We start from the raw sequence: 24292 nt of genomic DNA on the forward strand, positions 1-24292 counted from the left end.
AAATAATAAAAATTTAAGGTGAAGGCTAAAGAAACAAACCCTCTAAATTCAAAGTGGATTGATATAATAATATATCAAAATTGAGATTCAAAGTCCATTGATATAATGATACATCAAAATATTTTTTTTATCAATATAATTATTTTTTATAAATATTTTTGTGAGTTTGAAATTATTTATTTTTAAGAAAGTATTATAATTAAAATAAAAAACTATTGAAATTTGATGTATGTCAATTCCATATACAATTAGAATTCAAGTATCAGGTCTAATAATGTATATTTAGGTTGGATATACGAGGTGTTTGGAAACAGTTTTTTTAAGAACTTTTAGCTTATTGAACAATTTTTAGCTTTTGATCGGTCAAAAAGGTAATTTAGGTATTTGGTAAATTAGCTTTTTGAAAGAACTTTTTGAACCTAAAAAATTAATTTCTGAAAAACTCATCTACCCAACGTTTTGAAAGAACTTTTTCATTTTAATTTTATTTATTCTTTATTTACTCTTAAAACTTAATTATTTATTTTATACATATAAATATATTTTTATAGCAGTATTTATTATTTATTTTTAATATATTTAATTTATTAAATTATATTTTTATTTTTGTAAATAATAATTACTATTATTAATTATTACATATAAATTATTTTATTTATAAAATATATAAACTTTTAAAATTAAATCAAATAGAAAAAACAAAGATTATTAATTTATTTATATATATTAAAACAATAATTAACATAATAAAAATATATATACGAAAGATTTATTATTTTATATTTTAAAAAATTTCAATAAAAAATTATTATTTTTTAGTCAAAATAATTTTTTCAAATCTAAATAATAAAAATAAAAATGAATATTTTATAATATTTTTATAATTTTCAATAATTAATAACAAAAAATCTCATAAATTTCAAACCAAAATGAACAAAATTAAATATTTTAAAAAATAACATATCAATCTCCTTAATAGTCATTTTATGTATAAACAGCTAATGTCAAACAATTATTTTATCAAATACTTTAATACAAACCGCTAATTGAATCAGCTGGTCAAACCAGTTAATTAAATCAGCTAGTCAAACCAGTTAATTGAATCAGCTAATTGTCAAACGCACCTCATATCCCATAGATCACCCATTGCAATCGCAGTTTATATTTTCCATATTTTAAAATAGAATTAATTGGTAATCTTTTATTTTTATTTTTTCTAATAAATAAATATTTTTATATATATCCAAATTATTATAAATTTAATTTATGTTGATTATTGTAGTATATAAAAATCGTTAATAAAACATTCTTAAACTTTTAGTCAATTTTCTTTTAGGCAAAATAGCAAAAAATCCCCCTGTGATTTTTCGAATTCGTTGAAAATCCCTCTGATTTTAAAATTGCATAAAACCTACTCATGGTTTATAAAATATTGCATACTCGCTCCTGCCTTCAAAATTGGATTAACGACATTAATTTTTTACTTTTTGGACCGTTATACCACTATTTTTATTACTTTTGACCACTGATTCTATTTTTAACCATTATTTTTCTCATACATATATATCGTATATACACACATATATTACACAATCATACAGACAGACAAACAGAGACCCACTCCACCTCTCCACCTGCTTTCTTCTTCTTTCTTTTTTTTCTTCTCCATTTATTTTTATCTCTGTTTCTTCTTTTTTTTACACATAAATATACACACATACATCCGTATTCTTCTTCCATCTCCTTATTTCTTCTTCCCCTACCTGCCTACTGTTCTTCTTTTTTCTTCTTTCTTTTTGTCTATTTTTTTTCCACTTATGTGAAGATTCATTTCAGTTTAGGCGATTATTGATTTATTATGTTTGTTAGATTCATAAATCGATTAAAACCCTTGCCAATTGAAATTTGGGAATTTTGAAGTTTAACCCAAATTAAAAAAAAAAAAAAAAAAAAACTGTCTAATTGAGGAATCTTGAAAAAAATATCTGATTCATACATAAATCATATTTATTGTACAAGAAACAAAAAAAAAATTCATATAGGCTCCGCCGTTCTTATCCGCCATTACCAACACCACATTTCTTAATATTTCAGACATTTTTCTTTCGTCACTTTCTCAAATGAAAATTTCAATTTGAGGATTACATATTAGATTGATTCTTTTACTATTTTTCCCTATTCGAGCTCACCCCACTCCAATCCACTATTTATTGCAAAGATTTAGGAACTGTCGACTCTCATTATTGCGGAGGTGCGCCTCTGCTGCCCTATTCTTTACTGAACTTTTATCGAAGAAAAAGAAAGCGATTTAGAGCAGGAGAGAACAACCATGGCAGAAAGGTTGGGGAAGGAAAGAGAGAATGAAGGGTAATTTTGTAATTTTCTTCCTTATATTAAGTGAATTTTCAAGAATAGACGCATTAATGGCGCGTGCAGTACAATTGCCGTTAAATATTAACGGTGGAGGTATTTTTTGCAAAATTTTCGAAACCACAAGTAGGTAATATGAAATTTTAAAACTAGAGGGGGTTTTCAGAAAATTCGGGAAACCACAGGAGAATTTTATGCTATTTTGCCTTTTTTTTTATGACGTGATAGTCCGACATTCACTATTCTTTCAGTCCGTCTAGGTAAATTTCTAGCCGAATCTAATAATATGCAAATTAGACTGGAAAATGGAAATAATAATAATACTCCCTCCGTCACATTGGAAGGGTGACGTTTGCTTTTTGCACGTAGATTTTTTAATATTAGTATTATATTGGATTGTAGTGAAAAAGATAAAAAAAAATACTCCTATTAGTACAGTATAATATAAAAGTAATGACATTTGTATAATATATTGTAAGTTGAAAGATTATTTATTATGTTAAGTATGTAGTATAATTACTAAATTAGGAAATTGTAACGTTATTTTGGGACGGACAGAAATGGAAAGTGGTAACTTTTCAATGAGACGAAGGGAGTAATAATAATAATAATAATTACTTGATATAATAATGTGACGTTTTGACTAAAAATTAAATTCAAATGTAAATAAAAATAAAAAATACAATAGAATATCTTTCTGAAAGAGTATATGTTACCGTAGATGAATAGTTAAAATAAAATTGTTAAAAACACAACCAAACAAAATAAATACTAATTTTTCACTTTGTCATTTCTTCTTGTCATTTGATTTACATATACATATAATATATATATATATATTCATCTCTTAAAATGCTCATAAATTTTTTTAGTTGCAAGAGAAAATTGATACTCTTCCGTTCCGTAACTAAGTGAATATTTACTTTTTGTATAATGATATTCGAATATTAATTATTATATCAAAACGTATTAAAAATTAAGGGAAAATGAAAAAATACATCTATTAGTGTCTTATAATATTAATACAATAATATTTGTATAAAAATTATACAAATATAAAGATATTTTTAATATTAAATACCATAACGCAAATAGTAAATGAATACGTTGTTATGCGAGGAAGAAAATATATAATTTGTTGGTTTACTAAACAGTGAATAATATTTAAATTTGAATAATATTTTTTACATCAGTGTTTGTTCACTTTGTAACTTCTATGTAGATAATTTTAAAAATAATATTTTGTATTAAATTATTAACTTTTTTTATACATATAATAAGTTTATATATTCCATTCGTCCCAATACAATAGTCTTGTTTACTATTTTTATCTGTCTCAAAATAATAGTCTTATTTCCATAAATAACTATATCACTATATAATTACCCGTACTCTTTCATTATTATTACACAATTGCCACTACATTTTACACTAATATACTTACAAGGGCAAAAATATCTTTTACCTATACTTTTTACCCACTATCAATATAATATCAATATTTCTTAAATCTCGTGCCCATCAACCAAGACAACAATTTCGAGACAGAAAAAGTATTATGTATTGAATTAATATATATATATTTATATATTATATTTTTGCAATAATATTTAAAAATTATATCATTTAAAAATACAAAATGAACAAACGCGTATGTTTCTCAAATTAGCTACCACATAAATGACTAAACTAATGATATATGCATATTTTTACTAAATTTAGTGATAAGTTTAAAAGTTAAAATATGATTAAAGTATATAATATTTTTTTAAAAATATATATATATACAATTTATGTAAAATAAAGGGAGTCATAATTTGTATATTATCCGACACTATTCATCTCAATTTATGTTTTTTTTTTTTGGTTGTCATAAAAATAATACTTTTATAAATTTTTTTAGTAAAAAAAAGAATAACTTTTTCTATTTTCTGTACTATATAGAAAACAAAAGAAATTCTATTTTTATTTTTTAAAAAATAATATTTTGTATAGATATATAGACACCACATGTTATTATTGATTAAAGAACAAGCCAATCAATAACAAATGCCGATTCGATCCAATCAATTGAAGTAAACTTAATAATTAATAGCATAATAATATATAGTATTATGGTAGGCATGCCAAACTTTAGGCTATTAGGCTCAAGATATTAGGAATAAGCAACAATAATATATATGTATATATATATATATATACACACATGGCCGTCTCGGATATTTTTATGGCCCTGAGCAAAAAAATAAATAAATAATAGGCCTTATAGATAAATATATATATATATATACTTTTTTCGCTGGTGTAGAGTAGATTGTCTGGCCTAAATTACGATACATATTTTAACTATTATAAATTTCATAATATCATGACTATTAAAACCAATAACTTGATAATAATAATTACAAATTCTAAAGACGATTAGAATTTATTAGAATTATAATTGAATTTGAGATTAATTTTAACAAAAATTTTAGTTATAGTTTATTATGATTAGAATTGAATAAGTTATAGAAAAATATGAGATAAAATTTAAATTAAATTTAATATAACTAATAATAATAATGAACTTTAAAACTATTTAAAAATTCTAAAGGCTATGAAGATAGAATTAATTTTAGAGTGATGATCGTGAATTTATCAACTTTATATTGATTGTCAACCAGTATATGAATATATTATCGATAACATATGAAAATATAACACAGAACATATATTTTATAAAAATATTAGTAGTATGCGTCATCGTTTCTATTTTATATCTAATACTCACTCCGTTCGCCTTTAAGAATCACATTTATCTTATACGTCATTGTATTTAACATTAAAAATATTTTTATATTTGTATAATTTTTTGTACAAATGTCATTCTATTAGTATTATAAGACAGTAATTGAAGTATTTTTACATTTTTTTCTTAATTTGTACTACGTTTTGATATAATAATTAATATTTAAATATCAATACGCAAAAAGTAAATTAGACTTTTAGAGCCGAACGGAAGCAATATGATGTTTGGTATATTACTGTACTATCACTACGGTGCTAATTACATTAATCAGAACAGTAACCGCCACCGTATATATTAAATCGAAATGATGATTATAATCTATAATCAATGTAATATATTTATTATTATTTTCATTTTAAATGATTTATAGAATTGGTATGCTTGTTCTCAAAATTTTAATACAAATATAAATGATGTATTATCAATTGCGTACATGAGCAAGAAAAATATTGAAAAGATACTCCCTCCGTCCTAATATAATAATCTTTTTTACCATTTTTGTTCGTCCCAAAACAATAGTCTCATTTCTATAAATAACCATATCACCATAAAATTATCCCTACTTTTTCATTATTATTATACAATTGTCACTATTTTTTACACTAATATACTTACAAGGGCAAAAAAATCATTTATCATTACTTTTTATCAACTATCAATATAATATCAATATTACTTAAATCTCGTGCCAAATACAACAAGACTATATTTTTGAGACGGAGAGAGTATTTAATATTGTTACTCTTGTCTCAAAATGCCTCGGAATGACATAGACTCTACATAATAAAATCCCAAGTGATTGAAAAAAAATAAAATTGAAGTCCGATTCAACAATAAAATTCATCCATAATTAGCCTAAAATCAAAAGGCCATCAACATCAAGAAAGGCCCATAAGCATGGAGCAAGCAAATCTAACGATAATTTATTTTGGATTTTAATTTTAATTTTTAGGATAAATAATACTCCCTCCGTGACATAACAAAGTATTCATTTTTTCATTTTAATCCGTCCCATAACAAATTATCAATTTTTTTTAGTAACTGTACTATCTACTTAACGTTACAAATACCCTTACAACTTACAATATATTACACAAATGTCATTACCTTTATATCACACATACTAACAAGGTTATTTTAGTTATTTCTACTTTATTCCTACTATATCCCAATATAATACTAATGTTTCTAAAATTACGTACAAAAAGCAAATGGATACTTCTTTCTGGAACGGATGAAGTAATTTTAATGTGATATTAAAGTATATGTATATACTTTATTCGTCTCAAAATTGATGTAACTATTCTTTTTTAATTGTCCGTTAAATTTAGTCTATTTCAATTTATAGTAATCAAATAACTTTATTCATTTATAATTTTATTACCCAAATTTTAATAAATAATAAATAAGATTTTTACTATTTTTCTACTTATATTGTCACTTTTTTTATCACTTTTTTTTTTAATAAAATTTTCATAACAATCCTAATTTATTTATTTTTTCTTCTACTTTATTTTTAATGTTAAAATATTACGTATTATTTCTTTAGTTTCTGTGTCCAAAAAATTTACATAAATTTGCAGAATTGGGAAAGTAATACTCCCTCGTCCCGCCTACCATGTTCACATTGTCGTTTTTCTCTGTCCCACATCTCATGTCACTTTTTTTTTTTGAAAATAATTATATACTTTAATTTCATTTTAAACTTTTTAATTTAATTTTTTTAATTTTAATTAAACTAATTAGTTATCTTAACTTTAATCTATAATTATTTATATTATAGGATAATTATTTTCACTAATACATTCTTAAATATCTATTAATTATATTTATCATAAATTCTCGTATCTACAGTGATCCAGACATTCAACGTGGGATGGAGAAAATATATTAATATATAAAAAAATGTGAAATTTGAATACTTAAGAAAAAAATAATGGTAATTTATTCCTTTAAGGGGCTGTTAGGTTCGTGGATTTGGTGGGATTTTATGGGATTTGAATTTTAAAATTATAATGAATCCATATTTCGTTATAAAATTGATAATGAAATTTTAAGTGCATGAGATTTTAAAATCCTGCAAATGCATAATTTTTCAGTAAGAGTGTACTTCTTGTTACTTTAAAATCTCATGTCATTGTATTTTTTATTTTACTATTATACCCTCCCATAAAAAAATCATATTTTTTTTATTTTTAATATTAAATGTATATAAATATATATTTACATTTAAATTATATTTTATTGATTTTATAATATATAATATTATATTTAAGCATACTATTACAGATCATCTATTTATTTATAAAAATGTAATATATATTTAATTCTTTTACTAATGATAATTTAAATAAATTAATAATTTAAAATATCAATTAATAATTTAAATTTATTTTAATGATTTATTAATTTTGTATTTTTTGTTTAAATTGTTTTTTTTATATATTAAATATGAGAAAGAATGTCGATAGTATAAAAAATAATTAAATCGTCGTATTTTTTAGTGTATAGATTATATATTACAATATATATTTTGTATGTATATATATATTATATATTTTATTATTAATCGAAAATCGTATTAAATTTTTTTTATTAGAATAATTTAGTAAAAAATAAAGTTTACGGAAAAAAAAAATTGATGTAAAGTTTAATTTATCACAATAAATAAAATTCGTGGAAGGATAATTATGCGATTTAAAATATCAAAAATCAAAATCTTTGAACCAAACACCCCAACCAAACACAAGATAGGATTCCAAATTTAAATACAATAAATCATATCACATATAAATCATACTACAAAATCTCAATTCCATCGTAAAAGTTCTTGAACCAAACAGCCCATAAGTATATTCACTTTATTATTATTTTCTAACTATTCAATTTTCATTATTACCTATACAAATATATTATTTTTCTATAAAACATTTTATCCAAATAATTATACTCCTTTAGTCTCGTAACTAAATATATATTTTTTTTTGCACGTAATTTTAAAAATATTAGTATTATATTTGAATATAGTAGGAATAAAGTAGAAATGACTAAAATAATCTTATTAGTATGTGTGATACAAAGGTAATGATATTTGTGTAATATATTGTAAGTTGTAAGGTATTTGTAATATTAGTTAGATAATACAGTTACTAAAAAATAAAATAAATATTTTATTATGAGACGGACTAAAATGAAAAAATTGATACTTTGTTATGAGACGAATAGAATATTTTAAAATTAATTCCATACACCTTAAATTCTGAATTTTACGGTATATACAATATAATATCAAATGCTTATGGTGCAAATTTTGAAATATTTTAAATTTACAAAATAATTGAATGAAAACTTTTAAAAAATATTATTTTTTTCGTTCGCCTTTAAGAATTCAATTTACTTTTTATTTTTTGATCTTTGAATATTAATTATTATATCAAAATATAGTATAAATTAAGAAAAAATTACAAAAATACTTACATTAGTGTCTTATAATACCAATAGAAAAATATTTGTACAAATTTTTTTACAAATATAAAAATATTTTTAATATTAAATACAATGATACGAAAAAAAATAAATATAACCTTTAGAGACGAGCGGAGAAGAAAAAGAACTATATTTTTAATTAAATAGAAAATATAAAATTTGAAACATCACAAATATACGCAATGCATTGAGCTGGTTTGTTTGAATGAAGGCCTGAAGGGGTTAACTGCCACGGTGGCGGCGAGGGTAAAATGGGGAAATCGGAAAATGTGCGTGGAGGGCAAATTAGTAAATTGAAGGCACGTGGAGGGGGGCATGTGGGCATGGCTCGGCATTAACTAAATACAGCCACAGATGCTGATGTTGATACAAATGCAACTTGGGATATATTTATGGCAAAGGAAAAGGAAACACCTAAAATTTAATTTAATTTAATTTATTTATTATATGTGTAAGTGTAAGTACCATGCCGTATGTACATTCCGTATAAATAATATCAGGTCATGAGTTCAAATTCCCGACGCCTCAAATCATTTGCTACATATGGTTCGCCTAATGTGACTTTTTCGTTGGGTTTGATTTGCAGGATATTAAGTTCGACCGGGGTTTACCAAGTGCGCACTTTCGAGTAACGGCTGCAGATTTCCACGTCATTAAAAAAAATAAAAAAATACACCATTTCAATGTGATTGGATTAGCTTCGAATTTATTTTTAAAGTTTTAAAATAATATAAAATATTGAAATGAAATAATACCATCTTTGTTCACAGTCAATTTATCTATTTACTTTTTACATATTAATATTTAATATTAATTACTCTTTCCGTCCCACATAATTTGTTTCTATTTTCTATTTTCGTCCGTCCCACTTAATTTGTCATTTTTTTGGAAAATCGATTATATACTTTAATTATATTTTAAGATTTAAATTTTATAATTTTTTTAACTTTAATTAAACTATTTAGTTATCTTAATCTTAATTTATGATTATTTTTGCTAATACACTTTTTAATTACTTATTAATTATGCTTTACATAAATTCCCGTATCTACGTTATATTACTCATCTTATCTAGGACGAATGTAGTATTATATCAAAACATAGTATAAATTAAGAAAAAACGATAAAAATACTTCTTTTAGTGTCTTATAATACTAATGTATAACATTTGGACAAATTTTTTTACAAATATAAGAATATTTTTAATATTAAAATCAATGACGCCAAATGCAAATTGAATAGATTGACGGTGGACGAAGATAATATCAAATTTGATATAAATAAATATTTGATGTCTTATTTTAAGTAAAACTTTAAAGATTTATTTTTTATAATTATAAATTCAAATTAATACTATGTACGACTTTAATAAAAAAAAATATTATTTTTTCTCACAAAATATCAATATAATATTTGATCAAAAATTCAAACCAACAATTTATTTCAATTCAGTATAAAACAAATCCTAATTTTTAATACTTTCATATATATATATATATTTGATATACTCATATAATTTATTTAATTTTTTTTTTCTTATCGGTTAATCCATCTACTTCTTTTACCACAATACCCCAATATATGTTATAATCATTTTTATTTTTTATTTTTTAAAATTTTATTAATATGGTATCATATTGATTAAAATATATGTTTAATCCATAGGATAAATATATTTTGTGAAAATGTTATAACATGGAGTATTACATAAACAATAGTAAATATTTAATTTGACGGTTTTAGAAGAAAAAAGTTTGGGAATAACCCTAAAACTAATTGTAACTAGGGATGTTCTGTTATAATATATTGAAAATATCGATATTGTATCGATATATATTTTTTTTAATTAGATTTTGATATAGTATCGGTATATAATAATATGTCAAATATCAAAATAATATATTCCCTTCGTCCCACCTTATTTGTCTATTATTTTTATTTTCGTTAGTCCCATCTTATTTTTTCTTTTATTTTTAGAAAATATGACTATATATTTTAATTACATTTTAAATTTCATAATATATAAATTTTTAATATTAATTATACTATTTAGTTATTTTAATCTTAATTTGTAATTATTTTATTGTACAATAATTATTTTTACTAATACATTTCTTAACTATTTACTAATTATACTTTATCTAAATTTTTGTATCTTTCAACTAACCGGACACAAAATATGAGAAGGAGAGAGTATAACATTTTGTTATTTACTGAAATACCAAAAAATTTCAGTACTTGGTATATATTGAGGGTGTGTTTGTCTGAGGGTTTGAATTTTGAGTTGGGATTTGAATGGTAAAAGAATTGAATTGAAATAATTGTATGATGTGATATAAATAGGTTTTGATTTGATATTTTTTGGGGAAAAAATTTGGTGAATGGTAGAATTTGGATAAAAACCTTGAAACGAACAAACCCTAAAAAATATCAAATTGTTTATTGTTATCGTACCGTAAAAGTTAAGTATGGTATCATACCATATCAAAATTTTCGCTATACTAAAATTTTGAAATTTTCGCTATTTTTTAATACAATATGTATGGTATATTTATAATTCAGTATCTTTTTTTTGACATCTCTAATCATAACACGTATTTTTTTTAATATCCGTAGTCATAACACATCCCTCATTTCCTTTGCAATATATCATTCTTTGATGTTGCTCATATTCACACATACATACACTATGATGCATAAGCTAAGGGTTGTACGTATGTTCTTTTATAGTATACTTGTAAGTTACCGGTTATAGTTAAGTTTGTATTATAATTCTTATTATATCGTTCTTAATGTTGTATTTCATTGGTCTATCAATGAAATACAATCTTACTAGAAATCCGATTGATGTTTCGTGTCAAGGACATATCAATATCTCTTTCAGGCAACCGATGGTTCTAAAGATATCCTTTGATGTTGTTGTAAACAACTGCTTCAAAAAGTTGCCCAAAAAATACGTTTTTGATCATGAATCAATCGATCTCGATGAATCTACCCGTATAGTGGGTGAGATGGTGGTTCTATTTCCTCCTAGAGCATTCAAATTCATATTTTTTGTGGTGACCAATATACATTTCTTCCCCATGAGATCAAAGGGCTCACCTATGGAGGATGAAATGATTGTCGATTCACTTGAAAAGCATTAAAAATGCTAAGAGTGACAAGATGATGATTGGGAGAGATCCTCACAAATATTTGATCGTGACTGCAATGTAGAACTTTCGTCATTCATCTTTGGAGGCCGAGCGGCCAAAAAAACATACTTTCTTTTACTGAATATGAAAAGCTTATTACACGGAATCCAATTTTTTTAGAACGAGTTGAAGTTAAGTTGCAATTTCCCCTTGCCTTGGTAGATTTTGCCATGTTCGTCTTATTTTGTTGTCTGTATATGCTTTAACCAATTGTTGAGAGATCCTCTACATGATATTTTTTTCATGCTTGATTGAATATAACTTGAAATCTTTTGGCAAATGAATGATGTATCCATCCCTTGGGAGAAGGTTGAAACATCATTCTCAATGGACAACCTCGGATACCATATGACATGCCTATTCCCTTACTTCCTTGGTAGGTTATGAAGATTGTCTTTTCCAAAATTTGATCACATACACGCCATGTCCTACTTGTGTTGCCATTTTCTGTTGAACTAGTAATTGATTTCGGCCTAAAAGTGTCAATCGAGATATCAAAGGTGGGCTTTCGGGCCATTTGATGCAAACCCCTAATACTATGTGTAAGACTATATTGGTAACGACAAATCAATATGTAAAAGAGCAGTAAAGATAGTTGAAAATCAATTACACCTAACTACAAAACTCTAAAAGAAATAAGATATAAAAAAAAATTGATAAATTGAAGATTATTTTAGATAATATTTATTTAACTTCAATTCATTCTTTATTACGATCGCGTTCATTTTGCTTCAATTAGTTCCCTGCATCCAATATCGCATTCACTACATCAGTCATTCGACTTATTATAATAACTGTCTTTTAAATCAGTTTGTAATTACTTATCGACCATCTTTTTTTAAACTTGTATTTTTTCTTCACATTGTCTTATAGTGTTAGGACAATTTTCATTATTTTGTTAATCATCAATTAACACTATCCTCCTTTAAATCACAAACTACTCGACTTTTCCAATGGACATGCTCTATGGGTCATTGATCAAATTAGTTGTTTCATCATTTCCATAGACTTAAACTCTTTTAGGCGACATTTAGACCCATCATCATTTGGTCTTGAGCCAAAAAATATTGGTCATTTCATCGGCAAAGTTGGGTTGATTCCGATTGATTGACCCGATCTGAACAAAATTATATTAGATCAGTTTCAATTGATTCTATCCGATCAACAAAAATTCTTTGAAATAAGCTACTTCTATTATACTACTCTGTAATATTATTGTAATATACATTTTAAACTCTAAATAATTAGAATAAATACTAATCCAAATATAATTGATTAGTCATTTTTTTTTGTCTTCAATTATCCCATATATATATATATAAAGAGTTTTTTAGTTTTATTTTTTTAAAATTAAATATTAAATATTATATTTTATAAAAATATATTTTTAATATTCCTTCCGTTCCAAACAATGTCTCATTTTACTATTTTCGTTATCCTAAAATAATAGTCTCATTTTCATTTTTAGGACATTATGCATTTTAGAAACACTTTTACACAAACTATTAATATAATATTATTATTTTTAATTCTTGTGTCCATCTCAAATATTCCTATTGTTTTAGGACCGAGGAAGTATAATATTTTAAAAAATTTACTATTAATAATTAATATCAAAATTTTAAAATATATATGTAAAGTCATTATATTTATCAATTATGGTGCTAAGTTTTCCAAACAATATTGATCAATACTTCAAAATATATCGATATAAAATTCATATAACATATGGCCATGTATAATTATATACTGAAATATACATAATCGTATAATAATATGGCCGTATATAATTGTATATGATCGTGTAGTTTTCAGGGTAGCTGCCACGCCACCTCTATTATGTCAACATCAGCAATTTTCGTTAGTTTTTTAATAATGAGACCAAAATTGATAGAAATTGTTTATAATGAGACCAAAATTGATGATTTTTTTTTTATTTTTTATATTAAAACTAAAATTAATAAATTTTAATTATATTTAAATCAAAATTGATTTTTCCGTAATTTATATATCATATTTACGGGGATCTTAATGGATGATTTCTCAAACTTTTGATCGACATCACCGTTCTATTAAAGAATGTTATGCTCATGCCTTTTGCTTTTACATTGTATTTGTATTATTGACGCTTTTGATTAGTTCGATGAATTTTCAGGCATAAATCTAATATATATTTCTCCAGTTCCATTGGAATTGAACCCTTTTATAGGGGCACGATGATGTTTAATTAGTTATGATACTATCATATTATTTTTTTTAAAATTAATAATATTTATAATTTTAAAGTAAATTTAATATATATGATTAAAAAAATTAAAATATATGTTTAAATATTTAAAAATTATATAAAAATTAAAATATATACAATATGTATATCATTTTGTAGTAAATAAAAAAAATATTTTTATTTATTTATAATTAACATAAACTAATTTTATAAAAAAATATATAATTTTAAATATAAATAAAAATATTTTTTTTTAGGAGAGAAAAATAGAAGAATTTAATTAATTAAATTGATTTATATTTATTAAATATATTTTAATTTAATAATTTTAAAAAAATAAAAATATGTCCATTGTTAAAAAAAAAAATTGGAAATAGTTTTAAATTTTGAGCCCAATTGTTCAAAACAATTCCAATTACAGCCCTAGTTTTGATTCTGTTCTCTTCCCTTCAACTGTTTCGTCTCCGACACTTCCCTCTGCAAAATTCGGTCTTTCGTCTTCTGCGCTTCGTACACCCGCAAGGCTTCCGTCAGCAAATCAGTTTCGTCTCCTTCCTCTTCTTCTTCGCCCGGTTTCGTTCCCTGCAACTGCAATATGTGCGAGAAATTTGTAAGTTCAATCCTTCCTTTCCTTCTTTTATGGCTGACAAGAGAATCTTGGAAAACGAGAAAGTTATACCCAATTGGCCAATTTACAGTTCCGCAGAAGCTGAATTGAGTCCACTCGGCCACTAATTTCCGCCAAATCACCGTAGCTTTGCTCCAATGCCGTCCGCCATGGACGCGGAAAGATCAACGCTCACCGTGACTGTCTCCAACATCCCGCAAACCGCCGTCGCCAACGAGCTCTTGACCTTCCTCGAGTCCAAGACGGGAGTAAGCACAATTTACGCAGTTGAGATTTTCACGGAGCACCAGAACTGGAAGTCCAGAGGGCATGGTCGCGTCCAGTTCGACACTCCGGAAGCCAAGGCTAAGTGTCTGTTGCTTTCCGAAGAAAGGAAGCTTGTTTTCAAAGAGTTTTACCTCTCGATCTCCCATTCATTCTACGATATCATCGCTAGACCGGTGGAGGCAGCGAACAGGGTCGAGGTGAATGTGCTTGCAGGAGTTATGGTTAGGCATGATCGCTTTGGGATTTTGGAGCGCTGGAATGGGGTTGAAGTGTGGGTGATGCCTGAGAGGAGGAAAGTTGAGTGGTTTGTGAATCACGAAGAGGAAAGTTACAAATTGGAGGTGCAATTTGGGGATGTTCTGGAGACGAGGCCTTGCTCCATTGGTGGTAAAGATGATGCTATTCTTTTGAAGGTATGCTGCTAATCTGCTGCTCTAGCTGTTGGTTAAATCTAATGGTTTTAATCATTGAGAACTATCAATTTGTGTTTCTCCTTTTGGTGGAACTTGTAGATTTTGTGTTGGCTTAGTTGTTTTATCAGGTTGTAATCATTTATGGTTGCATTCCGATTCGTGTTTGGTTGTTTTTGTGGAGTATCATTGTAGGTTCTAGTTTGAGTAGAACTATGATCCACGGAAATATATATATATATATATAATTGTAGTTAGATTATTGTTGCATTCTTCTTTAGTTTTTTCGAACCAAGCTACCTGTGTGTAGATAGGCTTGTGATTGAAGTAAACATTGGAGTTGAATGTGCAGAGAAGTGCTGCTTCTGTTTGCTTTCATATGTCGCAAGCCCTTGTGATTATTGTCGATTTGTCTGGTATTTTAATGATTGCAGTATTTGCAAAAAGACTGTGTCTTTAGTACCATTGTAGGTGCTAGTTTTGGCAGAACTATAATCCATGGAAAATATATAATTATTAGTTGGATTATTGTTGAACTCGGTATTTAGTTTATTCGAACCAAGCTCTCCGCGTGTAGATAAGCTTGTGATTGACATAATCATTGGAGTTGAATGTCCAAAGAAGTGCTGCTTCTGTTTGGTTTCGTATGTCGCAAGCCCTTGTGACTATTGTTGGATATCTTAATGAATTTAGTATCTGTTAAAAGGGTGTCTTTAGCGTTACAGATGTTCCTAAGAATATATTATAGCTTCATAAAATGATAGTGAGGAGATAGGAAGTGAGACAAACCATAATGTTTTGAAGATTGCCCATATATATCTCCTTGCGTCTGTACTTTATGTTTGATTATTATTTCATTTTATGGCTGATGTCTTGCTGATTGAAATGCTCCTTATTTATGAAAAATGCATCCTTTCTGTTATTTATTATTATTAATTTATGCATCTGGAATATTTATTTGATTTTGTTTCACTTTTAATTTCAGCTCAACTGTGCACCAAAAGTATTTAAAAGAATTTCTGGGCCGAAGTTTTCATCAAAATTTGCTACAAACAGATATCGAATTTGCAAAGAAAACTTTGACTTTCTTTGGGTTCGAACAACTGATTTTTCACATGTGAGGTCAATTGGATATTTGACCACTCTTTGCTGGAAGATCGAAGAAGGAATTTGTTCAGATGTATATACTGCATTGCCGTGCTACTCAAAGGATGTGATGACACTAGAGCTTGAAAAAGGAGTAAAATTCAGCCTGTCATCTGATTTGGTTCCAATTGTTCAAAATAGCCCAGCTTTCCCCGTAGCTTTCGAAGTTCTTTTCCAGTTGAATTCACTTGTACATGCTCACAAGATTAGCCTTGCAGCAGTTGATGGTGAACTTCTTAAGATTCTGAATGGTTTAAACACAAACACTGCTGTAGTGATCCTTAAGAAAATGCATAAGTTGCATTCCACTTGCTATGATCCTAAGTTTTTTATCAAACAGCAACTTTCAAATACAAGTGAAGCAGGTAAGGATCTCGGTTCAATTACTTATAAAAGGTTAAAGAATCAGAATGTGATGAGCTGTCATAGGGTTCTTGTTACTCCATCAAGGTTCTTCTGCTTGGGTCCCGAGCTTGAATCCTCCAACTACATTGTGAGAAACTTTGCTGAATATTCTTCTGACTTCCTGAGGGTCACATTTGTTGATGAAGATTGGGGTAGGCTTCCCACAAGTGCTGTTTCCATGACTGTTAGTCAAGGAATCTACTCGAAGCCTTACAGAACAAATGTGTATCATCGAATTTTGTCTGTTCTTCGAGACGGGATTGTTATTGGAGAAAAACATTTTCAGTTCTTGGCCTTTTCTGCCAGTCAGTTGCGCTCGAACTCAGTTTGGATGTTTGCTTCGAATGAATATGTGAAAGCTGAGGAAATCCGACAATGGATGGGCTGCTTCAACAAGATCAGAAATATCTCGAAATGTGCAGCAAGGATGGGTCAATTATTTAGCTCGTCAAAGCAAACTATTGAAGTCCATCCTCGGGATGTCGAGCTCATTCCTGACATAGATGTCAATTCCCATGGCGTGACCTACTGCTTCTCAGATGGCATCGGAAAAATTTCCCATAGATTTGCTGAGGAGATATCCAGGATGTTAGGCTTGTCTGAAATCCCATCGGCCTTCCAGATTCGGTATGGAGGATACAAAGGGGTGGTAGCCGTTGATCGCCAGTCCTACCGGAAGCTTTCTCTACGAAGCAGCATGCTCAAATTTGAATCCGACAACTACATGCTGAACATCACCAAATGGACTGAATCCCAGCCTTGCTACCTGAACCGTGAAATTGTTACGCTATTGTCGACCTTGGGTGTCGAGGACTCTGTATTCTTGGCAATGCAAGAAGAACAGCTGCAGCTCCTTTGCGGAATGCTGACGAACAAAGATGCAGCACTCAATGTGTTGGAGAGCACTGGCGGCGGTGAAATGAAAAGCGTGCTAGGAAGGATGTTGCTTCAAGGCTATACGCCGCAGAAAGAGCCATACCTCTCAACAATGCTTCGGTCACACCTTGAAAGCCAGCTCTCTGATCTAAGAGGTAGGTGTCGGATCTTTGTCCCAAAAGGCAGGGTCCTAGTAGGATGCCTGGATGAACATAGGACTTTGGAGTATGGCCAGATCTACGCTAGGGTGACCATGACGAAATCTGAGATGAAGAGCAGCAATAAATCATTTTTCCGGAAGGTAGATAAAACATCTGCTGTGGTTACTGGCAAAGTTGTGGTAACTAAAAACCCTTGTCTCCATCCGGGTGATATCAGAGTCCTTGAAGCTGTGTTCGACGAGAAATTGTACAAGGCTAATCTGGTGGATTGTCTTGTTTTCCCCCAGAAAGGAGACAGGTACTGTATTTGCACTTATTTATCATCTTTGCATCCTTTGCTACATCTCAAAGTGACATTCGGAATTATTTTTATGTAATTGGACATGACTGTTGCCTAATCGTTTATATTATGAATTTTCCGGCACCTGCTATTGCTACACAGTTTACATTTCTGTAATTACTTTTGCAAATTTGGATTTAGGTTGTCGTGCTTAAATTTTACAGGCCACACCCTAACGAATGCTCGGGTGGTGATCTTGATGGCGATCTGTATTTTATAAGCTGGGATCAAAATCTCATCCCCCCTCGAACTGTGGCCCCAATGGACTACACAGGACGACGTGCGCGTATCACGGACCATGATGTCACTTTAGAGGTAAGCAGGGGTATTCAGAAATTTTTCCGCCTATCTCTTCTACTCGCGTGTGTTTCTAAAATACTTACATTTCTATCGATTTCTCGTTTCAGGAAATCCAGAAATTTTTTGCTGATTACATGATCAGTGACACTCTTGGCGCCATCTCGACGGCACATCTAATCCACGCTGGCCGCGAACCCGATAAAGCCCTGAGTCCAAAATGCCTTGAATTAGCCACCCTCCACTCTATGGCTGTCGACTTTGCTAAAACCGGGGCCCCAGCCGAGATGCCTCGATCTCTAAAGCCGAGAGAGTTTCCTGATTTCTTGGAGAGGTGGGAGAAACCGATGTACATCTCGCTAGATCCGCTAGGCAAGCTGTACCGCGCCACAATTCATTTCATTCGGCAGACAAAACCAACCCCCGATCACCTAGACAAGATCCCATCAGATGCGTTTGACCACGACCTCATTGTTGACGGCTACAAGGCCTTCCTGAAAGCTGCCGAAGGTCACAAAGAACAGTACCTGGAGAAAATGGGAACGCTCATGAACTACTACGGCGCCGAAGCTGAAGTGGAGATACTGACCGGCGAACTCCAGAAGAAGACGTCGTACTTGCAGAGGGACAACCGGAGATACGGAGAGGTGAAAGAACGGATCTTGGTTTCGGTTAAGAGCCTGATGAAGGAGGTGAAGGAGTGGCTTGGGAGCTGCTGCGGCCAGGACAAGCAGCAGCAGCAGCAGCTGGTGTCGGCGTGGTATTATGTGACGTATCATCCGTCGTATTCTCATGGCAGTGCTAACTGTTTGGCGTTTCCGTGGGCTGTCGGGAATGTGTTGCTGGACATAAAATCAGCCAAGATCCGTTCCAATGGCGTGTCGGAGTGAATTTTAGGTAAGATTTCAGTCCCCTGTTCTGCTCTGTGTTCTTGATCTAATGCCGAGATTTTTCCGATGTTTTTGAGTAGGTTGTATGAAGAGAAAATCGGATTGAATCGATGTTGATCGGTGCTGCATCGCCTTCGTATAAATCCTGGGTGAAATGTACATACCGTTTTTTTCTTCATCATTAACATGAACTTGTGACTATCTGGAGTTATTTGCACTGTTAGAATGGCAGATGAAAATTTGATCTCTTAAGTCGGAATTTCTCTTCATAAATGATAAGACATGCTCGTCTTCAACTGAATTGGTTTCTTTTTTTTTTTTTTTTTGCTTGAAATGCTTGCTAGTAGTGGGTACCTTTTTTTTTTTTTGTTTTTTTTTTTTTAAAATGAGGTGGAACCCGCAGCTAACCCCGGACCGAATTTAATAGTTTACAAAGTAGATCCGGTCAAGCAAGTCACACTAAAAGAATCATGTGTAACATGTAAGACTCGGAAGTGTCGGAGGTTTGAATCTATGATCTTATAGTCACGAAAATAGTGGAAATTAGAGCTGTTAAACGAGTTCGAGTATTTGTTGTTCAAGTTCTACTTGAATTTGTTAGCGTAATACGAGTATTTGTTGTTCAAGCTCTACTTGAATTTGTTAGCGTAATAAAATAATGGTTCAAACTCAATTTGTTGGGCTCAAATATATTATTTTTTATTACAAAAAATATTATATAAAAATATTATTTGAATTCAAATTCAAATAAAAAATTAAAATTCAAATAAAATCAAATTTAATACTCCCTCCGATAGAAGAGGGATGTAATTAGTAGATAATTAAGAATGTATTAGTCCTATAATATAAATAATTATAAATTAAGATTAAGATAAATTAAAATAAAATAAAATTAAAAAATTTAAAATGAGATTAAAGTGTGTAATCACTTTTTAAAAAAGGAAAGTGACATGGTACGTGAGACGGACAGAAACGGCAACGTGGATATGGTATCTGGGACAAAGGGGAATATTTAATTAACGAGATATAAATTTTACTATAAATTTAATAAATGATAGGAGTGTGATTCTTTTCAATTTGAATTGAGTTTGAAAGTTTGAATATTTTATGTAAATAATATTATATTTTTTTCGAAAAATATAAAGTTCAAATAGCGAAAAACTGTTTCAAAAGAAACACAAGGGTCCTTTGCAATGAAGTAGTTAGAAGAGTTAAGCTAATATTCATCCCTTCATCAAACTTTTAATCTGTTGATCCAAAGTAGTATATATGTCTAAACTAAAAAAATAGGTGTTGAATCGAATAGAGATTAAGGTGTGAAGTTATTTACTGCGGATTCGGCGGGCGGCCGTTGGCGGCGCAAACTCTCGATCCCCATTCGAGAAGCTCTTTGCTCGTGTCATCCTTGTGGACTATAACTTCGATGAAGCACAGGCAATCTCTTTTCTCGCCGTTGGCTTTTTCCAGCGCCACGATCAGCTCTTGCTCGCAAGTCACCTAAAACAGACGGACGCGTCGTGAATTTATGATATTATTATTTAGATGTGGTCTAGTTGAGAGTTAAGAGTTAGAGTTAGTTTGTTACCTTGGTAGTCCAGCAATTCCCTTCTCCATTGCACATGGCGTCGACGAGTCCTGTGTAGTTCCAGTTCTTGATCACATTGTACGGCCCGTCGTGGATTTCTACTTCGATTGTGTATCCCCCGTTGTTTATCAAGAATATGATGGTCTTCTGCTCGCATCGGATCATTGTCGTTATGTCTTGGGCCGTTACCTGCGATTGATGTTAGTCTCGGCTCATGTGTGCATTGAGACAAGTTTAGAGTGCTGATAAGCCCTAATCAGCATATGAAATATAGTTCGACAACACATGTTAACGGTTTATACAACACATCAAATATAATTCAACAGTACATGCTAACAAGTTATATAACACATCAAATATAGTTAAACAACACAGGGCTAACAATTTATACAACACATCAAATATAGTTTGACAGTACATGCTAATAATTTATATAAACAATTTATGCAACACATTAAATATAGTTCAGTAGCACAGACTAACAACCTATACGACACATTAAATATAGTTTAACAATACATGCTAACAATTTATATAACACAATATATAATTCGACAACATATGCTAACAATTTATGCAACACATTAAATATAGTTCAGTAGCACAAGCTAACAATCTACACGGCATATTAAATATAATTTGACAGTACATTCTAACAATTTACATAACACAATATATAATTCGACAACACATGCTAACAATTTATACAATACATTAAATATAGTCCGACAACACATGCTAACAATCTATACAGCACATAACACATACTATATAGATTGTTAGTATATTTTATATGCGTGCTGTGTTAATATACCTTATGTGCTGAGATCAATTTCATCTATTGTATTTCTAATATATCAATATACATATATTTGTATACTGTTCATTTATATATAATGTGTTGTCGGTACATATATGTTGCATGTTGTTAACATTGTGCTGATTATAACTAGTCAGCACGCTAACAACACCCGTGCAATGAGAGTTAATGAAGTTTTTGAACATTCAATTGACCTGAAAACTTCCATCCCCAATGCATGCAATCACTCGTTTCTTCGGCACAGATTGTGCGTACCCTAATGTAGCGCCAACGGACCATCCGATCGATCCATACTGCATCTGGAATTCGTACCTGCAACGCCATCGATCGTTTCCCCTCAAACAATTCTTTCGAAAAGAATAACAAAATGCAAGGATCTCGACTCACCCGCATCCCTCGGGCAACTTCAACTTCTGGCAATTAAACCACGAGTCCCCCGTCTCGGCGATCACAGCCGTGTCGCCGGACAACATCTTTTGTATATGTTGGAAAAGGACATTTACTCTCAACGGCTCGCTCGGGTCGCACTTCGGAACCTCGCCTTCCTTCACGTAAATCCTCTTGTAATTTTCGAAGGCAGTCGTGTTTTTGTCGAGTTTCTTGGCGAGTTCCTTTAGAAAATCGTTCATCATCACACACCCGAACGCGGGCCCGTTCGCGACGACGACGTGATCGGGGTGCACGATAATCGCCTTCTCCTTTTTGACGAGGAGCGAGTACCCGACCGAGCTGTAGTCGTTGAATATCGGGCCGGCGAAAATGTAGGCATCCGCAGATTCCACAATCTCGCCGCAAAAATGCGTCCCGACCGCGCCCCAATACGTGCCCATGAAGTGCGCGTGATGCTCGGGGACTAACCCTTTCGCCGACGGCATCGCCGCGAGTGCGTAGCCGCAGGCGTCAGCTAGCTCGACAAACGCGCCGCTTGCCTTCGCGACGCGCAGTTTAGGACCTCCGACCAAGACTGGCTTTACGGATTTGTTTAAAAAGGCGGCGGCGGCGTCGACGGCCGCCTTCAGGCCAGATTCGTTGCTCAGCCTGCGGAAAGATCGATCGATGTTTTTTTCGAGTAATTATTCATTTGATCTTGATCGATTGATCGAAGAAATTAGGTAAAATTGCTCATAACTCCCCTGTGATTACGAACGAAATTCTGTGTATAGCACTCCCCTATGCTTTCAAAAAACCCCACTCCTATGAAACCTCCATGGTGTGGTACGATGGGACGATGATTTTCTATCCATATTTTTTTTTTATGGTGGGGTTTTATGCAATATTTTTGAAACTATAAGGGCGTCGTGCATGGCGGGGGTTTTATGCAATACTTTTGAAACTATAAGGGCGTCGCACAATTGGTTTAAAGTAAAGTGGAAATTTACAACTATAAAGGAGTTTCATGCAACGTTTTTTAAATTATAAAAGGTCTCTATGCAATTTTTAAAGTAAAAAGAGAATTTACGCTAAGGGGAATTATGGACAAGAAATTAAATGAAAGAAATTGCGGAGATGGATACCTCGGGGAGATGGAGAATGGGATTGGATCGATGACGAAAGTAGGATGAGGAATTGCAGGCAAATTGCAGCTGATGCTTATGTAGACAGGCTTGCTCTCTTTTAGGGCTGTTGTTATGGCTGTGTCGATTTGTTCGTGTGCATCTTCGATGTTGTTCACCACAGCCTGAAGAAGAATTCAATTGTCATTTACAATCGACCAATTGTTCAATTGAAGGAGGCCGACGATCCCATCCCGATGTCTTTGGGGAATTTCTACAAACACTTAGCCACCACATGAAGCTTAAAACACACATGGAAAACTAATATATATATATATATATGTATGTATCGACGACGACTTTTAGGTTTACCTGATAACACGTAACGGTCTGGAAGCAGCGCAGCTCCTGGCTGAAATCCGGCAAGCCGATGGTGTGATGCAGAATCCGATTGGTCCCGTAATCGTTGGTGTTGGGCCCTCCGACGATGCAGATCACCGGAAGATTCTCGCTGTAGGCTCCGGCGACGGCGTTCAGGACGCTCAGCCCGCCGACGGTGAACGTGACGGCGCACGCGCCGACGCCGCGCTGCCGGGCGTAGCCGTCGGCGGCGTACCCGGCGTTCAGCTCATTGCAGCAGCCGATGTTCCTGAGCCGCGGCTCGGCTATGAGGTGGTCGAGGAGAGTCAGGTTGAAGTCGCCGGGGACGGAGAAGACGTCCTCCACGCCGATCTCCACCAAACGCCGAGCCAGGTGGCGCCCGAGGGTGGCCTCCGGCGGCGCGTAGAATGACGACGTCTGTATGGCGCTGACGGCGCCGGAGCCGGCCGGGCAGCCGACGTTTGTGTTGTCGGGCTTACAGGCGTGGATGCTGCTCAGAACTGTGTCCATGGTGGGGGTGGGTGG

At 31.1% G+C, this 24292-nt stretch overlaps 2 protein-coding genes across 3 annotated transcripts; one reads left to right on the forward strand and one right to left on the reverse strand.

Moving 5' to 3' along the window:
* The first annotated feature begins 14497 nt into the window (after nucleotides 1-14497).
* Nucleotides 14498-19789, forward strand: LOC127255228 (RNA-dependent RNA polymerase 2). Of its 2 annotated transcripts, XM_051280677.1 has the most exons (6): nucleotides 14498-14678; nucleotides 14767-15376; nucleotides 16359-18259; nucleotides 18466-18616; nucleotides 18709-19495; nucleotides 19569-19789. In XM_051280677.1, exons 2-5 carry the CDS (start codon nucleotides 14834-14836, stop codon nucleotides 19486-19488), a joined length of 3375 nt encoding a protein of 1124 aa, XP_051136634.1. In that variant the 5' UTR covers nucleotides 14498-14678; nucleotides 14767-14833; the 3' UTR covers nucleotides 19489-19495; nucleotides 19569-19789. The 2 variants fall into 2 exon arrangements, with proteins under 2 accessions (XP_051136634.1, XP_051136633.1); XM_051280676.1 differs by having other exon boundaries at nucleotides 18709-19789.
* A 931-nt stretch (nucleotides 19790-20720) lies between these two features.
* LOC127255292 (pyruvate decarboxylase 1-like) lies at nucleotides 20721-24292 on the reverse strand. Its single transcript, XM_051280774.1, has 6 exons — nucleotides 23759-24292; nucleotides 23408-23571; nucleotides 22281-22931; nucleotides 22088-22205; nucleotides 21074-21262; nucleotides 20721-20985 (listed from the first exon to the last, which is right to left on the reverse strand). Exons 1-6 carry the CDS (start codon nucleotides 24275-24277, stop codon nucleotides 20815-20817), a joined length of 1812 nt encoding a protein of 603 aa, XP_051136731.1. The 5' UTR covers nucleotides 24278-24292; the 3' UTR covers nucleotides 20721-20814.

The sequence above is a fragment of the Andrographis paniculata genome, unplaced genomic scaffold (genome assembly GCF_009805555.1).
Source record: "Andrographis paniculata isolate CXL003 unplaced genomic scaffold, ASM980555v1 Contig53END, whole genome shotgun sequence".
Classification (NCBI taxonomy): domain Eukaryota; kingdom Viridiplantae; phylum Streptophyta; class Magnoliopsida; order Lamiales; family Acanthaceae; genus Andrographis; species Andrographis paniculata.

What these genes read in the sequence shown, in the direction of transcription:
- LOC127255228 (XM_051280676.1), top strand. Translation starts at nt 14,834, where the DNA reads ATGCCGTCCGCCATGGACGCGGAAAGATCAACGCTCACCGTGACTGTC. An exon ending in ATGATGCTATTCTTTTGAAG is followed by an intron (nt 15,377 to 16,358) that starts GTATGCTGCTAA and finishes TTTTAATTTCAG; the next exon opens with CTCAACTGTGCACCAAAAGT. An exon ending in TTCCCCCAGAAAGGAGACAG is followed by an intron (nt 18,260 to 18,465) that starts GTACTGTATTTG and finishes TAAATTTTACAG; the next exon opens with GCCACACCCTAACGAATGCT.
- LOC127255292 (XM_051280774.1), bottom strand. Translation starts at nt 24,277, where the DNA reads ATGGACACAGTTCTGAGCAGCATCCACGCCTGTAAGCCCGACAACACA. An exon ending in AAGTTGCCCGAGGGATGCGG is followed by an intron (nt 22,206 to 22,280) that starts GTGAGTCGAGAT and finishes ATGGCGTTGCAG; the next exon opens with GTACGAATTCCAGATGCAGT. An exon ending in TTGGGGATGGAAGTTTTCAG is followed by an intron (nt 21,263 to 22,087) that starts GTCAATTGAATG and finishes CATCAATCGCAG; the next exon opens with GTAACGGCCCAAGACATAAC.